The sequence below is a fragment of the Amphiprion ocellaris genome, chromosome 4 (assembly GCF_022539595.1).
Source record: "Amphiprion ocellaris isolate individual 3 ecotype Okinawa chromosome 4, ASM2253959v1, whole genome shotgun sequence".
In the NCBI taxonomy this organism is placed as follows: Eukaryota; Metazoa; Chordata; class Actinopteri; family Pomacentridae; genus Amphiprion; species Amphiprion ocellaris.
The window spans coordinates 27,407,571-27,428,020 of NC_072769.1; the positions used below are offsets into that span (position 1 = coordinate 27,407,571).

Genomic DNA, 20,450 nt, shown 5'->3' on the forward strand with positions numbered 1-20,450 from the left:
ACACACACACACAGATGCCCTGTGTGCACACTCAACTCCGGGGTAGAGAGATTGCTTATTAATGGAAGTAGGTCATTTCCCCCCTCCCGTCGCTCACACAGAGCTGAGGGGCGGAGCAGCTGCACGCCGAAGATTAATTCAGCAAAGTTATGTTCAGGTTTTGCACTAAGTATATGAATATGTGTATTTTTATACATAATCTGTGCGTCTGTCTGTGTGAAGGCTGTCGCCGCTGCACCATGCTGCCCTGAGCGGGAACAAGGAGCTGATCTCGCTGCTGCTGGAGGCCCAGGCGGCGGTGGATATCAAAGACCATAAAGGTAAAAAAAAATGCACACAGATATTCACACTGTGTGTCACTGTTTAACCGCACAAAAAAAACACGTCAACAACAACAAACAAAACATTTCCGAGTCTCCCTGCGTGACAAATAATCCCAGCTTATGTAATAGAACAGGTGAGCTCGTCGGAGATGCAATATCATTTTTTTCCCCATGTAGTGTATTTATGAGAAGTGGCAGATTTGTTTGTGCAGTAAACAACAGAAAACAGAGAAGTGCTTCATGGCTGCAGGACTGAGAGCCAAGTGGAAGCAGAGCAGCAGAATATCTCCATCCCACATTGGCAAATTTGAGTACAAGAAGAAGAAGAAATCTCAGGGCAGATGGGAGTTATAATCCCTAAAGGATGTGGGCACAGTGCCTCTGCTCTCTCAGTCAGTCATGCACAGTATGTCTCTAAATAGAGGCACACACCTGGCAGGCATCTACACCAGGTGACACCAACTCCTCAGCGGGTGTCATGGTGACGCCGGGAAACCTCAAATTATTATTGTGAACACTGGAAGCTTCCATGCACACAGCGCACTAAACTGCATATTACAGCTGTATCATCCATATTTTTACATGTTTTGATTCAGTTTCATGGCTGCCATTTACATTTTTTTGATTACAGCAACAAAAGGCAAACAGACAAAGTTAGTGACCAGTTAGTAACAAAAATCCTTTTCTGTTATATAAAGTAAATCCAAAAAAAATACAATTAGTATTATTAAATGATGTATCTATCGACAGAACAGGACATTTTCTGTCATTTAAGGGTAAATCTCAAAAACAGTGCATAAAGAGAAGTATGTTCTAGTATATATATATATATATATATATATATATATATATATATATATATATATATATATATATATATATATATATATATATATATATATATATATATATATATATATATAAAACAAATAATAAATAATATTGCACAGGGTATTTTAAAAGTCCAGAATATTCATCATTCAGAATGTTTCTGAGATGCATGACAGTTTTTCAGTGAGCAGTCTACTGAGAGAAGTGCTTTTTGTACAGTCTAACAACAGCTTGTTTGGCTACTGGTACATGGCTAAATATCATCAGTAATTGCAGGTTTAAGGTTCATTCCTCAACCAAATGTAACAAGCCAACATTATGTTGGAAAGAACCGTTTCCTCTGAGTTAAAAAAAAAACAAAAAACAATGTGCTAAATGCCATCTTAGGTTCAGTGGCCTGGACATCCTGCAGACAAGGGCGCCTGGGCTCCAAAAACCATCAAAAACAGGAAAAAGAACAAGCAGCTATGTTTTCAGAAACTCTGCCAGGAAAATTCTAGGAACTCACTTAAGGGTATTTCCAAAAGCAGCACCCAGTTAAGACTATCACGTTTATATTCATTATTGTTGTTAGTGCAAAACTTAAACCTGTATTAAATGTTGATTTATTCTACATTAGTCTCACTTCATCAGCATTATCTTATTTGGACTTTATACAGTTGACCTCATAAGTTTACATACCCAGGCAGAATTAGTAATATATGTCCCATTCTTTAATGAAAACATGAATGATCAGAGAAAATACAACTTTGTCTGACCACTAACCCTAAATGAAAGAAAAGTTCTTCCATGATCAAACATATTTTCTCAAGAAAAAAAGGACAATATTTCACAAACTTATGATCGCAACTGTATATAGTTACAACTGGGAAACCCTGTCAAATAAAACACTGTTTATCGATTCAAACAGGACCCATCAGTCACAGTTTCTTGCTATAGAACCCCCTGAATTGAGGCTGTGTCCATTGCATGAAGCATTTCTCAAGCTCACTGTCGCTCTTCCTTGACACTTTCTGTAAGATCTTTGAGGCTGCGTTACGGTAAATTACATCTCCTCATATATTGAAGCTTCTGTAACTCCTGCAGCTGCTGTGAATCTCCATCCTGCCAGCACCTCTCCTCTGAGTCAGGACTCCCCCATGCCAGCCAAGCCTGGAGGGCGTCTTTATTCAGCCGTACGATGTGGCTCATCTCTGGTATCAAGACTGGGGCTGTTGGGTTGCTGCCATTAGAAACACTGCTCCTTACAGCCCCTGCTGCAAAGTGTCATTTATTGTCTTCTGGTGGTTTGAGGCACTGCTAATGACTCTACGCTGATTTATTTTTTGCCCTGTGCTCACCTCGTATTTCTGGGCTGGGTTGTCCAGTTTCCCTCAAAATCCTCTCTCAGTCACATCAGGAAACTGACAGGTTTTTTTTTTTTTTCTGGCCTTTTGTCTGGATGCCGTTTGTCTCAGACGGCCCGTGATTCCGGTGCTTGCACGAACAATACTGTAGGGGTTACAAAAGGTCTGAAATGTCAACCGCGATGAGTGTATTTCCAGAAGGCGTACCAGGAGCTTGAACCTGAAGCTGCTGCTGCTGTAAGACAGATCTTACTGAAAGGTTTGCAAAAATTGCATTCACATTAAGGCTAACTGGCAGTTAGCACCATTGTCAATCAGTAGACGGATTGTTTTTATAAGGATATACTTTATTGATCCCACAGTGGGGAAAGTTCACCGTTACAACAGCTCCATATTATTATATTATTATTATTATTATTATAGTTTACCCATCAGTTATTTAGTCAACAGAATGTCTGAAACTGACAAAAACATCAATAACAAGTTGGTCCAAAAATATTATTTTTCTGGAAAAATGATATTATATTAATATTTACTGGAAAAATACACCTTATATTTGACAAAACTGGAACGTGTAACTTAAAAAAATACATTTTAATCAGTTGCACTTGGTCAGTTATCTGAATAGTTGCTGATTCACTTTCGTGTTTAAGCTTAATGCATGAATTTACTGTATATTTCCTTTCACATAATAAGCACACTAGATTATATTAATTGATATTTGAGTTTCAGGAAATCAGAAGTACTTTTGTTTTCTGGATCTGCTGATTTGTGTGTGAAATAAAAAAGCGTATTTGCAGGCATTCGTGTGTCTTTATAGTCGAGGTAAGATCAGATAAAATAAGATAAATCTTTATTGTCCAGCCCCTCCAGGATTTTGCGAGCGGTTTTCAAGATTGTTGCGGCCAAAACTGCCTGAACTCGCGGCAGCTTTTCTAAAAAAAATTGGGAGACAGAAATTGCGGGGAAAAGTTTTATTTTTTTCAGCTTTGAGAACATGTTTCAACATTTTAATTGACAATATTTATTCCGAAATCAATTCTTTTACGCTCCAACACATTTACACAATATCTCGCATACCACGGTGGGAAATTAGCACCAGCCAGACACTGGTTTAACATGAAGTGGTCGGTATGAGCACAGGCGTGTGTTATGCATGTGTATGTTACATACGGATACCAAATCGCATGACCTAAATCTGTAGCAGGCAGCAGGAATTGATGGGACTCAGAAACACCCCCAAAATGTAATCAATTGTTTCTTGTATCATTTCCAATACGTCCACAGTGGTGGATTTGTAGTAGGATGGCAATGATGTGATCGTGAGCAGGCAGGTGAGGTAGTGTTCACTTGTTGCCATGGTTACCGTGCCGCTATCAGACGCCGTGCCACTATTTCAATGGGAAATCCTTAACAAATCCGTGGATCCAGACTATAAATCGCATCACTGCCAAAATCTAATCTCTCGTTCTTTGTGTCATTTCTGTTGTTCCTTGAAAATTTCATCCAAAACCATTAGTCCGTTTTTGAGTAATGTTGCTAACAGAGGAAGGATTCAGGTATGCTGATCGTACGTGGCGGAGTCATGAATCTAACTTACCTTCATTCTTTCCAACAGATCTGGATGCAACAGCTTCCCTCACGGTGATTTGTCTGGTCTGTGGTCCGCTCATTTCAGCCATTCTCGTAATATGTTTCACGGTAGAAAAGTGTTTGGCAATCGATGATTTTTAATTTTTTTTTGTATTCCACCGCAATATTGCACGGGTGCAAAACAGTTTACCTCCACTTTGGTGAAGAACATCAGGGAATTAATTGTTTTGCATGGTCTTCAGCAGTAATTTTTGTTAAATGAGAGACATTAGAATTGGACATGCCTGGGTGTTCAAACCATAAATAAGGAAGTGAATTTGTTGACGTACGTGCATTACGTTTGCGCTGGGGACTGCTATGATTGTTGGAACTCAAGGGAGGCTGGCCAAAATTGCGGAAAAGTTGCGGTGATTGGACAAAATTGCAAAGTTGCGCAGAATTCATGGAGATTGGTTGAATTTGCGTGAATTGGTACGATCCCAACATCGCAAATTCATGGAGGAGCTGATTGCCATTGCACAAAAATGCACTTCTGTACAACAGTACAGCGAAATTAGAGTCTCATCCACATTGGTGCTAAAAGAAGAAGGCGTGCAATTGTCAAAAGATATGCATTACACTACAGGCCAAACATTTGGAAGCAACTTCAAGTTTCTGTTCACAATGTCTTTCTTAAAAACTGGTATGAATTCTATGGATTTTGGGATGTATTTACTGCATGATCAGACTTTACTTTCATTGATATGGACCATTTTCTTAAATTTTCCTGTAGGTATACATTGAAGATATCAGACAATTGCAGAATAAATGTTAACCAAAGAAAAAAAGGCTTAGTTTTAGGATTGAGAAGATTTACAGGAGTCACAACTTCAGTGCAAAAGTAAGAAAAAAAAAAAAAGCAAATCACAGTTTGTATCATTCACTTTCTCTTTGTCTTTTGAGAGTTTGCATACAAAAATCCTTGTAAATCTCAGCTGTGTCCATATCTCTGTAACTACCACAGAAATGACTGGAAAGAAACGGCTGAGTATAGAAACAAGAGTACAGATACAAATACCTGATCATTATAGTAAAAATGTATTCTGATGAGTGACTCTATACAATAATCATATTTATTTTGTTGAAACTATGATTTTTTTTGTACAAGTTTGATCTCGCTTCCAAGCTTTTGGCCTTTAGTGTACAATTATAAAAATATCAAAAATGCAGTTAGCAAATAAATAAACAAGAAAACCACTCAGAGAGCGCAGTACTAATCATACTCCACCTTGGTGGAGTATGATTAGTCCGCAGCGGTGGATTTGTAGTAGGATCACAATCATGTGATCGTCAGCATTCACTTGTAGTCATAGTTACAGTAACACCGTACCGCTATCTTGCAATGATACAGAAATCTTTAACAAATCTGTGGATCCAGACTATAAGCTGCATCACTGCCAAAATCTAATCAGTTGGTCCTTGTGTCATTTCTGACCTTCCCTGAATAGTTCATCCAAATCCGTTTTTGACTAATGTTATGCACAGACAAACAGACGGAAGGACAAACGTACGCTGATCATCACATAACTCCACTGTTTCTTGGCAGAGTAATAAATAAACATTATTTCTTGTTTTGTGTTTGTGTCTGTGTGCTTGTTGCTTTATTGTGCTGTCATCTTTTGTGTTTTTGTCTTTGTGTGTGTGTGTTTCCTGTGTCTTGCGCAGGAATGCGTCCTCTGCATTATGCTGCATGGCAGGGGAAGACTGAACCGATGAAAATGCTGCTGAAGGCCGGCTCGTCAGTCAACGGACATTCAGACGAAGGACAGATCCCGCTCCACCTGTCAGCTCAGCATGGGCACTACGATGGGGTAAGTGTGTGTGTTTGTGTGTGAACTGTGGGAGGTTTTACTGAATCCCATGTGTGTGTTCTTGTGAAGTGTGTGTATTTGATGATGCGTGCATGATATGTGGTCGTTTCAAGCTCGGATGTGGCTGTAAAATGTGTGTTTGTGTGTTACAGTCGGAGATGTTGCTGCAACACCAGTCCAACCCCTGCATCTCAGACTCAGCTGGGAAAACTCCGCTGGACCTCGCTTGTGAATTTGGACGAGTCAGCGTGAGTGTATTTGACTGGAAACTCAAACAAACATGCTAACTAATGGAGATGTTACTTAAGTTAAGACAACCTATTACTAGTTCCACAGTGGGGAAGTTTGCATTGGTACAGCAGCAAAGACAGCGCAGATATTTAAGGAATGTAGCATAAAAAGTGCCAGTAATCTAAAAATAACTACTATAACAGTATTTATTGCACATATCAGTGGTATTGCACAGATTTTTTAGATGAATAGAAATACTGATACATTATTGTTATTGCATGAATTGGAGGTAAGTAGAGAACCATTGTGTATGTAGTAAAATAAATATTGCACTGGGTTTTTAAGACGCAAAATATTCATAATTTGCTAATTAATACTAAATACAAAGTACAGTTGAGGATAATGGGAGCATCAGTAAGTAGCTTTAGAAGTATTTCATCATAAACCTGTTCTGTCCCTCTCAACCCAGCTGGCCAGCGACAGATGTGAAATTAGATATATTAAAACACTCAGAACAGGGCGAAACACCAACGAACATCCATCAAGTTGTACAAACAGTGCAACATATTGTAGCGACCCTCTGTGATGAACTTTATGCACATGAGCTGCAGCCCGCTCTGGGGGAGACGCACCAGATAGCAGGTTAAAACACACCACAACCAGACCAGAATGGAGCATGTGGTGCGTTTCGAGCTGCGATCAGGAAATTTTAAAACAAAGTTAAAAAAAAACGTGTATAAAATATATTAAAATATGTAAATAAGCGAATACATAGAGGAATCAATAATAAAGTTTTAAGAATAGTAATAAACCATGAATAAAATAGACTAAAATATGTAGTAAATAGTAATAAATAAATAAATAATAGTAGTAAATAAATAAAATCTATCAAATTAATCAAAAGCCTGACTAAAGAGGCAGGACAGAGTTGAGTCAGATAACTCAAGATACATCTTAGAATGAATATCCTGTCATAAATCCATGATCAAAATGTCTACGAGAAATTGTATCTTACATTGATTCATCCAACAAACAGCTGCACTGTAAAACAACCCAAACACAGCCTAAAATCATATCTAGTGATCTAAAACACCACAGTAATGAGGCTAACACATTTAGAAGTGTTGGCAACCAGAAGACAGAACTTTGTGCAACAACAGTTTGAGTAGCAGGTCTAATTTTGCAGAAGGTTGCACATATATTGAGCAGCTTGTTTACCTGGTTTGTTGCAGCCTTTTGGAACAGCTCTTCTATTGTGTGTTTGTCTGTGTTTAGGTGGTCCAGCTCCTGCTCAGCAGTAACATGTGTGCAGCCATGCTGGAACCGAAACCCTCCGACCCCAACGGAGTGTCGCCGCTGCATCTGGCTGCCAAGAACGGACACATAGACGTCATACGGTTCGAATGAGTTCTCCTTTCAGGCTGCTTCCCTCAGTGTTTGTTTGTTTTCATACCAACTTCATCCGTCCACCTGCCTGTGTCATCTAATTTCACCTTAAATAATGACAATAACTCCCATTAACATACCTGTTGTGGCGCTATGGATCACTCCCACAGGAAAGTCAGAGTTTGTTGTTCTGTAGCTTGGGCGACAACTTGATGCACAAATTCCATTTTAAAGCCATTAGAACCAGAAGTATAAAATGGATAATATGTGAAGTTAATATAGGGGAAAGTGACAAGAAAAGAAAGAAAAAAAGATTGATTGTTATTTGAAAAAAGAAGACAAATTCTTAACAAATTCTGAGACTGTAAGTGATAATAGCAGCAAGAAGCTAAAGACAGAAATCACTTCATGTGAAAGAACATTTTTACCTTAAAGTGTTTAATAGTGAGTTTAACAAATCCATGACTTAACTGCTCGTTTATTGTAATATTTAGTGAATCACAGCAATCTATGTAGTGAAATGCTTGTACCAATGCACTCTTTTATAGATAAAAATGTAACAATCTTAGATATAACATACAATGCAGCATAAATTACAAACAAATTTGTAACTTAATGCACAAATTCCATTTTACAGCCTTTATACTGAAACTAGAGAACAACTACTGATGCACAGTTCTGAACCACAACTGTTGAACATTCAGCAGCTGCAAAAAAACCCCAAAAATGACTGAAAATTGGACTTAAATTCATCAGGTGGCAGTAAAACATAGAATTTCCCTGAGGAAAATGTTACTGCTCAAAGTTTGCTCTTCTACAGCTCAGGAGATGAAATTGTGATTGTCATTTCAGCCTGGTTTTAATTAGGATTTTGTCTGATATGATTCTCATATATAGGAAATATAGATGAGAAAAGAGGAGAACAATTATAGCAACAGGAGTCAAAGTTGAGATTTAAATAAGATAATTTGACTAATGGATCCATTTTTCTCAGTTGAGCTACATCTGAGCTGCATATGAGTTTTATTTTATATAACTATAATACAACCACTGTAGTGAATTTCAATGGATATGAAGACTCTCGCTTCCAAAAGTTTCAAGGAAATCAAGACAGTTGTACCTGAAAATAAAAAACACAGACAAAATATCCTAAAAAGTAGATTTTCCAGCTCCGGAGTTAATTTTAGGATTGATGCAGCACCAAATGACATTTTGATCTGACAAAACTAAATAGTTTCTACCCACAAGAAAAAAAAATCTGGTTAGAATTGAGTTAATATTAGTGCAGATGTTAATTTTTGAAAATTATAGATTTTTGAAGATAAATGATAGATTTTTATTATTTTAATTTCTGTAAAAAAAATGCAAAAGCTATTGACGTGATTACAGCCTTTTCTTGAGATTTCTGGGAAATTCAGTAAAAAAAAAAAAAAGCTAAATCCTGTGAAAAATAATCAAATGGTGAGGCTTTAAAGATGCTTTAAAAGGATCGCTAAAATCATAAAATTTAACACATCATTATGTATTTATACAGTCAGGTCCATTTATATTTGGACATTTGGGCTCTGTACATCACCACAATGGATCTGAAATGAAAGAATCCAAATGTAAAAAGGTTAAAAAGGTGGAAGGTTCATCTAAAATGTGTTGTAGTTCCTCCACCGTTCACCTGATTTGGATGTAAACACCCTCAAATTAAAGCTGAAAGTCTGAAGTTAAAGCATATCTTGATTGTTTCATTTCAAATCTATTGTGGTTTCACGTTTGTGTAAATTTGTGAAGTTGCTCAGAACAGACGGGTGTCGCAGCTCTCCAGCAAACATGAATCATTCAAAGTGTTTGTTTTCAAGCCTTTTGGTAAACTCAGAAATTAACTGCCTGGAGAGGCCATTTTGCTAATTGCTCAATGACATCTTGCCAGCTGACCTAATCACCAGAGCATTCAGAAGTTCAGAACTTTGCCTCCACAGTCAGCAGCAGAGCAGGAACGGTGTCGGTTTCTGTGTTGTTTGTTTTTCTGGAGGCCTTGTTGTCTTTTCGCTCTCAGTGTCTCATCTGCTGTTTGATTTCACTCTCATCTGTGGCTCATCAAACAGAAATGACTCGCTTCCTTCCTTGTAATGGTCATTTCATTCCTTCATTCAATTTATTTCAGACGTACCGCAGTGTTATAAAGGCAAAAGAGAAAATAAATACACAAAACAAAACATCCAAAACCTAAAATACTGTCTGAAAAGGATGAAGTTTAACTTGCATGTCTGTACATCTCATATCTACTATTTCCTGTTTACCTTATATTCAAACCTCCTACTTTTATACCTCTTTAGAAACTTCAAAACACATTTACTTTTCCACATTATTATATTTTTCAAGCAATATTTTTCAAAAATATGTACCCCCACATATTGATAAACTTCTGTTCTTCGTGGTGCTGTGAGCAAATGACTTTTTAAATTGGAAAGTTTCTTCTTAATTCGTAATTTGCAAGTTTGCTTCAGAACAGTTATCAGGAAGGAAGTTGTTGTTTGCTTTGAAAATTATTTGCACAGTTCTAAATTTAGTTAAATCAAGAAATTTCAAAGTCTTCCCACATTATGTACTATCCTTATAGTTTTGTTTTGGTAATATCTACATTGTATTTAGCTGTTTTTGCATTAGTTTAGCCGTAGATGTAGGTTTTATCTCGATACAACCAGCCAAATCTCTGATAAATCAGTAAATGTTGCATCATAGGCAGAGAAGACGTTCACACTGAGCCTTCCGCTGTGAACAACACAGACTACTAGTCTGCTTCTTATCTAATGTAAACACAGAAGCACGCTTGTCCTTCAGCTTGTCAAATGACCGACCGAACAAACATCTATCAGGAAAAAGTGAACGGCGAACGTCAGATCTCTAATTAGCTGCTCAATGCAGCACATTTTGCAGCATGTAAACAAACCACCAAATGTCACTTGATTCTGATTAGACGCCAGTGTGGTCCTTACTTATCTGGTTTGTTTTCTTCCTCTTTTGCCGTTACTCTACACCAACACTGTAGCAGCCCAGAGGAAAATCTTACTGCTCCGAGTTTGCTCCTCTGTGGCTCGGGAGATGAAATTGTGATTCTTGTTGTAGGCTTATTTTAGCTTCGATTTTTTCTGATATGTTAAAATTCAACAGGTGATATAAGTGAGAAATTGATGGACGGACGAAGGAATGACTTGAATATTCGGTTCGGTCCGTGAGGTCAGAGGCGGTGAGCTAACGGAGGAAAGAGCCGAATTTTCGGCTCGGTTCGTAACGTCCAACAGGGGGTGGGGGTGGAGGTAGGAGGGGGGGCGAATATTCGGATCTCAAAATTAATGTCCGCATACCACCATGGGGACCAAATACTCGGGTCCAGCCCTAGCAACAGGTTAAAGTTTCATGGAAAAAAAGTAAGCAATGAAATTTTTGTCAAACTTGTCAGAGAATAACTGAAAACATACTTTGTTGTGGTATATCATCATATATATCGTTATGGTGATATAAAATAATCCATATCGTGATATATGATTTTTTTTCCATATCGCCCAGCACTAATATGCATCAATATGTATTTATACAGTCAGGTCCATAATTATTTGTTTCATTTCAGATCCATTGTGGTGATGTACAGAGCCCAAATGTCCAAATATTTATGGACCTGGCTGTATAAATGCATATTGATGCGTTCAATTTTATAATTTCATTGATTCTTTTAAAGCATCTTTAAAGCCTCACCAGTTGATTGTTTTTCACAGGTGTATTTTCTACTGAATTTCACAGAAACCTCAAGAAAAAGTTGTAATGTCAATAGCTTGTGCAGGTTTTTAACACAAATGAAAATAATAAAAATCTATAAGTAGAAAATATTTACTGGTATTGTTTTGTCAGATCAAAATGTCATTTGGTGCTGCATCAATCCTAAAATGAGCTCCAGTGCTGGAAAATCCACATTTTTAGGACATTTTAATGTATTTATTTTTTTTAAGAAGGATCGTTTTGATTTCCTTGAAACTTTTTGAAGGGAAAGTCTTCATTTCCATTGAAAAATTAAAAAAAATGAAAGATGACAAAATATTTGGAAGACCTCTCAGTATAATTCAGTACAGTGTTTGAATTATATTTATATAAAATAAAGCTCACATGTAGCTCCACAGAAAAATGGATCCATTAGCTGAATCTCAAATATGACTATATTATATACAGGAGAATAATGACTATATCTGCTGGTGAATTTTAGAAGAAAAATATGAGAATCATATCAGTCAAAGTCGATGCTAAAACAACGATCACAATTTCACCTCCCAAGCTATAGAGGAGCATTGAGCGGTAAGATTTTCCTCTGGGAGCCTGCAGAAACATAAAACGGAACAATTCTTTATAGAGAAAAACTAAAAATGCTGTTAAAATATGTTAAAAAAACACGTTTCCATCCAAAAATGCATATTTAAATGCCATACATTTTCACTTAAAAGACTACAGTTATCATCTAAAGATGATACAGTTCCACATCTGTATTTTTAAAAAAAAATATTTGTAGACACTTGCATAAATGTGGAGGCTTTTTTGTTTTTTTCATTTTGTTTCTCACTTTGGTGGAATGAAATAATGAAAGACGCTACGTAAATAAAGGTTAGTGTTGTTCCTGTTTGCAGGTTGCTGATTCAGGCCGGCATAGACATCAACAGACAGTCCGAGTCTGGCACGGCGCTACATCAGGCTGCCCTCTGTGGGAAGACGGAGGTAGTTCGTCTGCTGCTGGATGTAAGTCGATCTGTCCGTCTGTTTAATGTGTTTACATAAGCATCTGTTGTTATTGCCGCCTCGCTCCTCTCAGTTGAACAACTTTATGCCTCAGCATTTGTCATTCACACTGAGCTGCATGAGGAAACCTGTGGGATACGTCAGCCTGTTACGTAAAACTGTACCGTCTAGTCTCCTGCCCGTATTCAAACCCGCTGTTGTAGGGTTTTTTTTTAGGCCTTTTGTCACCTTCAGACGATGCAAATGCTTAACCCTGCCATCAGCATTCTCTCTGATCCTGCTGCATTTCACTTTTGATGTTATTGCTGAGCACAGACAACAAATATTAGCAGCAGGCAGGCGCACAAAGCTGCATCCTTATTACAAACTCTGTCAGATGTAATTTGACGTTGCAGCTTCAGTTGTTTTTCTCCTCTGCAGAGTGGCATCAGTGCCGGAGTGAGAAACACTCTGAGTCAAACTGCCCTGGACATCGTAAACCAGTTCACCACCACACAGGCCAGTCGGGAGATCAAACAGCTGCTGAGAGGTATAACACACACCTGCAAACACGTTTTTTTTTTCAGACAAGCATCCAGCAATAGTGCTTTTGTGTCTAGAATATGAATTTACCTCTGGTTTGATTTGTGTCACTTCACATCAATATTTTTACTTTTTCAGCATGTCTGTATGGTGTTTTTATGCACATCAAGAGCAAAATAAGGAATCAACACTACCCCTGAGGGTTTTTGGTTTTCGTGAAATGACAGTGTACCAATGACAGTTTAAAAAACATAGATTCCAGGGTTTTACATTGAACGAAACTAAGAAATCAGTCCTTTAGGTTGGGTCTTTTTATAGCATTTGTCCTCTTCAGAATCTGCTTCCAACTTGCATGACTGAACTACACCAATATTACAACTTTCCATCGTGTTGAGCGGAGTCGTAGGACTTTAGAGATCTTCACATTCTAAGGGAAGCAACAATGCGGGGTTACATCTAAATCATTTTACTATAAAATAATTTATAAATATGTAACTATGATACACAGAGATGAAATTTAAAGGTTTGATCAATGACCAGAGAGGGACTTTAAGATCTGATCTGCCTTCCCCTCCATCCTCTCGTCTGCACTGTCTGTACTTCTGTCTTGTAGATGCTTCGGCTGCGATGCAGGTTCGAGCACTGAAGGATTACTGCAACAACTACGACCTCACCAGCCTCAACATCAAAGCTGGAGACATTATCACGGTACAATCGCCTGACTACAGTCCCAGCATCGAAGGAATTGTGCAGTACAATTAATTAAGATCTTCATAGATGCACCCGGCCAAAAGTTTGGACACACCTTCTCATTCAGTGATTTTTATTGATTTATCAGACCAAAGTACAGACTTTGACTGCTTTAATCAAGCATTTGCTCATAAATTACTGGAGGTTAGCTGGTTCTGCGAGATTCAGAGAGATTTTAAACGAATCTTGTGGTGAATTTACGTTTAGCTTGTACTGGTATTGTTGGGTGACTGGAAGCAGGGTATACACTCTTGGTCAAAGTGTTGGTTACAAGCGATTTTGTGGAAAGTTTTAGCTGTGGTTGCAAATTGTTTGCATAAAAGATGACAATTTCTTGCATAATACATTATCAGTTGTGTTTCCATACGGAATAATGTGTTTATCACTATTTCATCAGAAATATCGAACAACAATTCTAAATGATACCCATAAAACAAATAAATAACACTATGACTGCATCAGAGGTTTGAATAAAATCTTCGAAGTGATACTAAATTCCAACAATTTAATAATCAATGTATTGCAAAAGTTCACATAGCACACCTAAACAGTTCATAGCGTGTATGGCCTCCCCTTGCTTGCAAGATGGCTGGCAATCTGTGAGGCGTGTTCTGCACTAATGTGTGTTATGTTGCATTGGGGAGACTGGCCCATTCTTTTTAAAACTGGAAAAATTCACAAAGATATACACTCACTGGCTACTTTATTAGGTACACCTTACTAGTAAAAGGTTGGACCCCTTTTGAGGTCAGAACTACCTTAATTCTTTGTGGCACACTTTCAACAAGGTGTTGGAAACATTCCTCAGAGATTTTGGTCAATATTAACATGACAGCATCACGCAGTTGCTGCAGATTTGTTGACTGCAAATCCATGATGCCAACCTCCCGTTCCACCACATCCCAAAGGTTCTACTGGATCGAGATCTGGTGACTGTGGATACCAGTGGAGTACAGTGAACTCATTGTCATGTTCAATAAACCAGTTTGAGATGATTTGAGCTTGTGACATGGAGCATTATCCTGCTGGAAGGAGCCATCAGAAGATGGTCCACTGTGGTCATAAAGGGATGGACATGGCTAGCAACTATACTCAGGTAGCCTGTGGTCAATGGTACAAAATTGGTACAAAATGTGCCAAGAAAATATCCCAAACACCACTACACCACCACCAGCAGCCTGAACTGTTGATTCAAGGCAGGATGGATCCATTCTTTCATGGTGTTTTCACCAAATTCTGACCATCTGACTGTTGCAGCTGAAATGGAGACTCATCAGACCAGCAACGTTTTTCCAATCTTCCATTGTCCAATTTTGGTGAGCCTGTGTGAATTATAGCCTCAGTTTCCTGTTCATAGCTGACAGGAGTGGCACCCAGTGTGGTCTTCTGCTGCTGTAGCCCATTTTCTTCAAGGTCGGACGTGTGTTCAGAGATGGCATTCTGCATTCCTTGGTTGTAACCAGTGGTAATTTGAGTTATTGTTGCCTTTCTATCATCTTGAACCAGTCTGCCCATTCTCCTCTGACCTCTCACATCAAGACGATATTTTGGTCCACAACTGCCGTTCACTGGATATTTTCTCTTTTTCGAACCGTTCTCTGTAAACCTGAGAGATGGTTGTGAGTGAAAATCCCAGTAGATCAGCAGTTTGTGAAATACTCGGACCAGCCCATCTGGCACTAAAAACCATGCCAAGTCCAAAGTCACTTAAATCCCTTTTCTTTCCCATTCTGATGCTCGGTTTGAACTTCAGCAAGTTGTCTTGACCACATCTACATGAATAAATGCATTCAGTTGTGGCCATGTGATTGGCCAATTAGCTACTTGTGTTAACAAGCAGTTAAACAGGTGCACCAAAAAAAAAAAAAAAAAGTGGCAGGTGAGTGCATAACATATAATATATATCACCATTACATACCACTGAGATATAATGTGTGTGCAGGTTTTGGAGCAGCACTCTGACGGCCGATGGAAAGGCTGCATTCATGACAACCGCACTGGAAACGACCGTGTGGGCTACTTCCCCTCCAGCATGGTGGAAGTCATCAAGAGGGCAGGTGACCACCCACGTCACAGCTCCGTCTGTGTGTGTGTGTGTGTGTGTGTGTGTGTGTGTGTGTGTGTGTGTGTGTGTGTGTGTGTGTGTGTGTGTGTGTGTGTGTGTGTGTGTGTGTGTGTGTGTGTGTGTGTGTGTGTGTGTGTGTGTGTGTGGGTGTGTGTGTGTGGGTGTGGGTGTGTGTGTGTGTGTGTGTGTGTGTGTGTGTGTGTATGGGTGCGTGAGCTTTGACCTCAGCAGCTGTTTTGTAGCTGTAGCCGATCATTACTCGTAGTTAGCTGCAGCATCATCGGCCTCTTTGGGCAGCCCATCTGTTTCCCCCAACCTGTCAATCATCTCCATTGATCAAACCTCTACCAGCTGTCCACCCTCCAAACCTCCTCGATATTCCTGCTCCTTCCTCCCTGAATAACGCACCCGTCCAACTAACCTGAGGGCTGAACTACAAAGCAAGTTCAGTGTAGCCGTTCTTTCTTTGTGTAAGTTGACTTGACAAAAACTAAAACCTAAAAGTGAATAGGTATGAAGGTGGTTTTCAACTTTCTTTGTCAATTCAGATTTTCTGCTTCAAAACTTTATGCGTGTTCACACAAAATGAGGAATTTTAACTTGTCTTTTGACTCTTCTTTTGCACAAAATTAAATGATCATGTGCAGCTGCTTCAGTCAACAGGTTGTTTTAATGGAGAACAATGAGAAATATAAAAATGTATGCCGGTAAAAAGCTGCTACTGGATGTGATGCAAGACAGGAATGCTGGTAGAAAACTGTTAAACGTTTGTGATATATTTATCTTATCGATCAATGCAGCTGATTATTGCTAACTGACAGCTGCACAATAAAGTTGTTAAACTTTAGACTTCATATATTCAAACATGATATTGTACTGAAGTGCATTTAGGTCAGACACTGATGCAGGAAATCCCTTTAACTTGTGGAGAAATCAAAGTGAAACTAATGTTACTGATGAATATTCTCTGTAATAAATACTAATAATGTTTTCTAATACATATTTACACAATTTCTGCATCACCAACTAAAATCATGTCGGGTTTCCTTGGCAACGCGATACGTACAGTGCGTGATACTGTAACTGAAATGCTTCGTTCAGTGGTTTTAGTAGCGTACAGATCAACACATTTGCAAATAAAACATTTTCCATCAGCTGAGAATCTGTATCCCTCATAAATAATCATCAGGAAAGGATTTGATTAGAGGGAGACGCTTCTAACAGCTGATTTAAATCTGAAACTGAATAGAACCTGGACCAGATTAGCTCCACAGCATCAGTTACCATGGAGATCTAACCAGGTAAGAAGACAGCCACTTTCATGATACTGAAAGATTTTAAACTCAACATACCTGCTAACCTACTAATCTGGCTTCATAGTTCAGCCCTCCGCCCTGCTAGATGGTGATGCTTCATTGTTTGTTTGCTTTGTTGTTGCTGTAGCGATGTTATATTTTAATTTACTCAGATATATTCCCTGTGTGGACATATATGGCTGTATTTCTTTTTCTCATGTTTTGATTTTTTATTATTTTATGCATTAAAAAAAGAAGATTTCTTTTGATTAGATTTGTTTTGTTTCAAGTTGACTGATCAGTTGTTGTTGTTGTTGTTGTTGTTATGTTGTTGTTTTGCACCTCCCCGACCCTGGCTTGTGTCCAGGTCACTCCCCGTCCCAGCAGTGCCACACCCTCCTCCTCCGCCGGCCCAACCCCTGCCCCATTGCCTCGGTCAACGGACACTCATACCCCCCCTCCAAAGTCCTCCCCTTGCATCTGCCTCCCCCTCCTCCCCTCCACCCCAACACACAGTCCCTCCCTCGGTTCTCCTCGTTTGGGTACGTTCCTCTTCCCATCTCTCCTCCTTCTCTGTCTACTCCTCCTCTGTCCACTTCTCCCCCTCCTGCTCCTCCTCTCTCCACTTCTCAGGAGCTGCAAAGTCAGACAGGTACATACTATAGCATAAATCTCAGATAAGAATCCTTTTCTATGCTTTTTGAAAAGACAACACATCATCTGTCTGCTGCAGTGCTTCGTTAAAGGGTCGGTTCACCCAGATGGTGAAAAAAAAAGTGAAAACAATCCTTAGATAAATCTGTCTTGCAGTTTTTAAGGTTTTTCCTTTAAGAAGCTACCAAAAACTGGGATCACGTACACTGTCTGACTTTATTTATTGTAAATAGTTTAATAAATAAACTTAAATAGGGAGTGGCTCTGAATCCACCACCAAAGAACAAACTCCACATCCGTCTGGGAGGTATGAAACACCAAAAAACGATTATTTACAATCAGCAGTGATAAAAACAAAAAACATTAATATTGCCACAATAAATTTACATACAGCGGGTAAGCTGGGAAAGAAAAAAGCTATCTGGGCCCAGACATACAGGTGTTTTTTTCAGTATTATCCTCGTCCAAAATGCAGAACATTATTAAACAAACAAGTATTTTATAAACATATAGTATATTCCTATGTCTATATACAATCAGTTGCTCCCTTAGTGGAAAAATGCAGCCTATACACATAGGTGGACTCAATTCACAGGTGATAGTGGTGAACAAGGTTCATTTAGGGTAGAGTGGGGTAAGATGAGCCAGTTTTAAACTATTAATGCTTACAGTTATAAACTGTTTTTATAATATGGGTTTCCAAAAAAAGTGTTTTCTTGTCTTAATTTGTCCCCAGCAAGGGGTCAATTCTAATACCTTATATAATGCTATATCAAAACAAGACAAATTCAACACCAAATGACCTCTTAAAAGTTATATTTAAAGATAAAATGTACAACTTTCCATCAGTAAGGCCCACGGATGACAAATTTTGGAACAAAATCATGTTCAAAATGAACTAATTTTATTGTCATTTGTACAAAACTGGGCTATTATCCAACATATAGGTATAGATTTACAGTAATGTAATTATTTACCAACAATCAACTTAATCCTGGCCTTCTGGCTCAACTAACCCCACTGCTGCCATTTTAACAATAGTGCGTCATCCAGGCAGTTTAGAGCTAACTGCATGCTAACAGTTTAGCCTCACATTGCAGCTTATAATGCACTAACACATGTGTGAAATAGTTTCAGACGTCTCAGTAATTGTTCAGACACACGACACTCATAAAACCATAAACGTGAAAAATTTACTTTAAACAACAGCAAACCGTTTTGTTAACTAAAATGTGTTCACGTCTTACTCCATGTGCTCCTTCTCTTCACTGGGAGAGTATAACGGATACCTCTTCAAAAATATTCGCTCACGTGACCATTTTCTTCCATGGTTTTCTCGAAACAAGAGTGACTCAACTAACTTTACGGTGCATTAATAAATATATGATTGTATGTTAGACAATATGGACAATATGTGGGATCCCATTTTTTGGTACCTGTTGGATGTGCTCTTCCTTCTAACAGAACAGATGTGTGAATAGTTCCCTCTTTTGAGAAGCTGCCATTAAACGTGATTCCATCCACTTGTTGACTTCACTTGAGTTCTTGTCATTTGAGTGAATTGACCCTTTAACTACAATACTCAAGTTAAAGCTAACATTTTTGCAACTTCACATGCTGTATGTACTCTGAAACAAAAAACTGACAGGCATTTCTCAAAGTTGTATAAAATTGTTCAGCACATTGGCTGGTTGTGTAATGCTGTTGTTGACCAAAGGTTCTGTGGGGTTCTACAAGTCTCACAATTATTTGCACTTAGAGGTGCTGCAATTGCTATGAGTAACATGTTTATGCATGAGTAGATGAATGAGTGCATCTTTGCGTGTGAGTCTGTGTCTATGACGGTGTTCATTTACGATCTGAACACATTTATATATGACACACATTAGCGCACACGTTATTTCTGTAGCTGTTGGTTAGTTTTGTTGTTAGATTTGGTGGTAGGAACTTTCTTCAAAGATATTGAAACCAAAACGGTGTGCGTAAAAAAATTCTGTATTTGTGTCTATGTGTGTGTGTGTGTGACAGGTTCACGGACTGCAGAGTTGAGTCCACAAGGTTCTCCCACTTTGGGACAGCAGAGCAGCACCAGTGAGGACATCTGGGTGCTGCGCAAACCGCTGGCAGGTAAACACAAAGTCTGCTTTTTTTTTAGGGAATCATGTGACACTCTGCATTCGACAGCTGTGCCCTTTATATTCGACTACTGCAGCCTCTTACTGGCAGGCCTCCCCGCATGTATGGTCAAACCTCAGCAGATGATCCAGAATGCAGCAGCATGTCTGGTTTTCAACCAAAAACAGCACATCACCCCGCTGTTCAGACTGCTTCACTGGCTTCCAGTTGCTGCCCGCATAAAATACAAAACTCTGACACTTGCATTCAAAACTACAATGAAAACAGCTCCTACCTTCAGATGTACGGCGCTTTGGATAGAAGGGTCTGCTAAATGAAATTGGAGAACTGTAGAAATAATGCTGCATCCTGCAATGTGTGTGTTTCTACGTGGAGGTGGCGAACGCAGCGGCAGCGTGGGCAGCCTCGGCAGCGTTCGGTCGTCCAGCAGCCTGCAGGGCTCTGGGAACACACATGTCCTGACCACGCCTGCACCCAGCCCTCACCCTGCACCCACACCTGGAGTCAACACTCACGGCCTTAACGCTCCAGGCCTGCATGCACAGGCAGAGGGGGTCAAGGTATGAGACGTCTTGCATGTATTTGTGTTTGCACATGCTTCACACTGCTACTAGATCTTTGCAAAACAACATGTCGTTTCTGGGAAACGGAAAAACACCCTCAGGAAACAAACACATCTCTAGTTACCAAGTTAACCA

General features: G+C 39.0%; 1 protein-coding gene across 4 annotated transcripts in view; it reads left to right on the forward strand.

The window, feature by feature from the left end:
- LOC111569158 (caskin-1-like) overlaps positions 1-20,450 on the forward strand; it is a 60,850-nt gene that overhangs the window by 17,214 nt on the left and 23,186 nt on the right. For 3 of the 4 annotated variants that reach the window (XM_035948603.2, XM_035948604.2, XM_035948602.2), the window contains exons 3-13: positions 223-320; positions 5,798-5,943; positions 6,096-6,191; positions 7,450-7,571; positions 12,222-12,330; positions 12,751-12,859; positions 13,466-13,560; positions 15,545-15,659; positions 17,330-17,614; positions 19,645-19,743; positions 20,128-20,312. In XM_035948603.2, coding sequence (XP_035804496.2) covers positions 223-320; positions 5,798-5,943; positions 6,096-6,191; positions 7,450-7,571; positions 12,222-12,330; positions 12,751-12,859; positions 13,466-13,560; positions 15,545-15,659; positions 17,330-17,614; positions 19,645-19,743; positions 20,128-20,312 — 1,459 coding nt within the window. The remainder of the gene's footprint in view (positions 1-222; positions 321-5,797; positions 5,944-6,095; positions 6,192-7,449; positions 7,572-12,221; positions 12,331-12,750; positions 12,860-13,465; positions 13,561-15,544; positions 15,660-17,329; positions 17,615-19,644; positions 19,744-20,127; positions 20,313-20,450) is intronic. The other variant, XM_023271143.3, reaches the window with a different exon arrangement.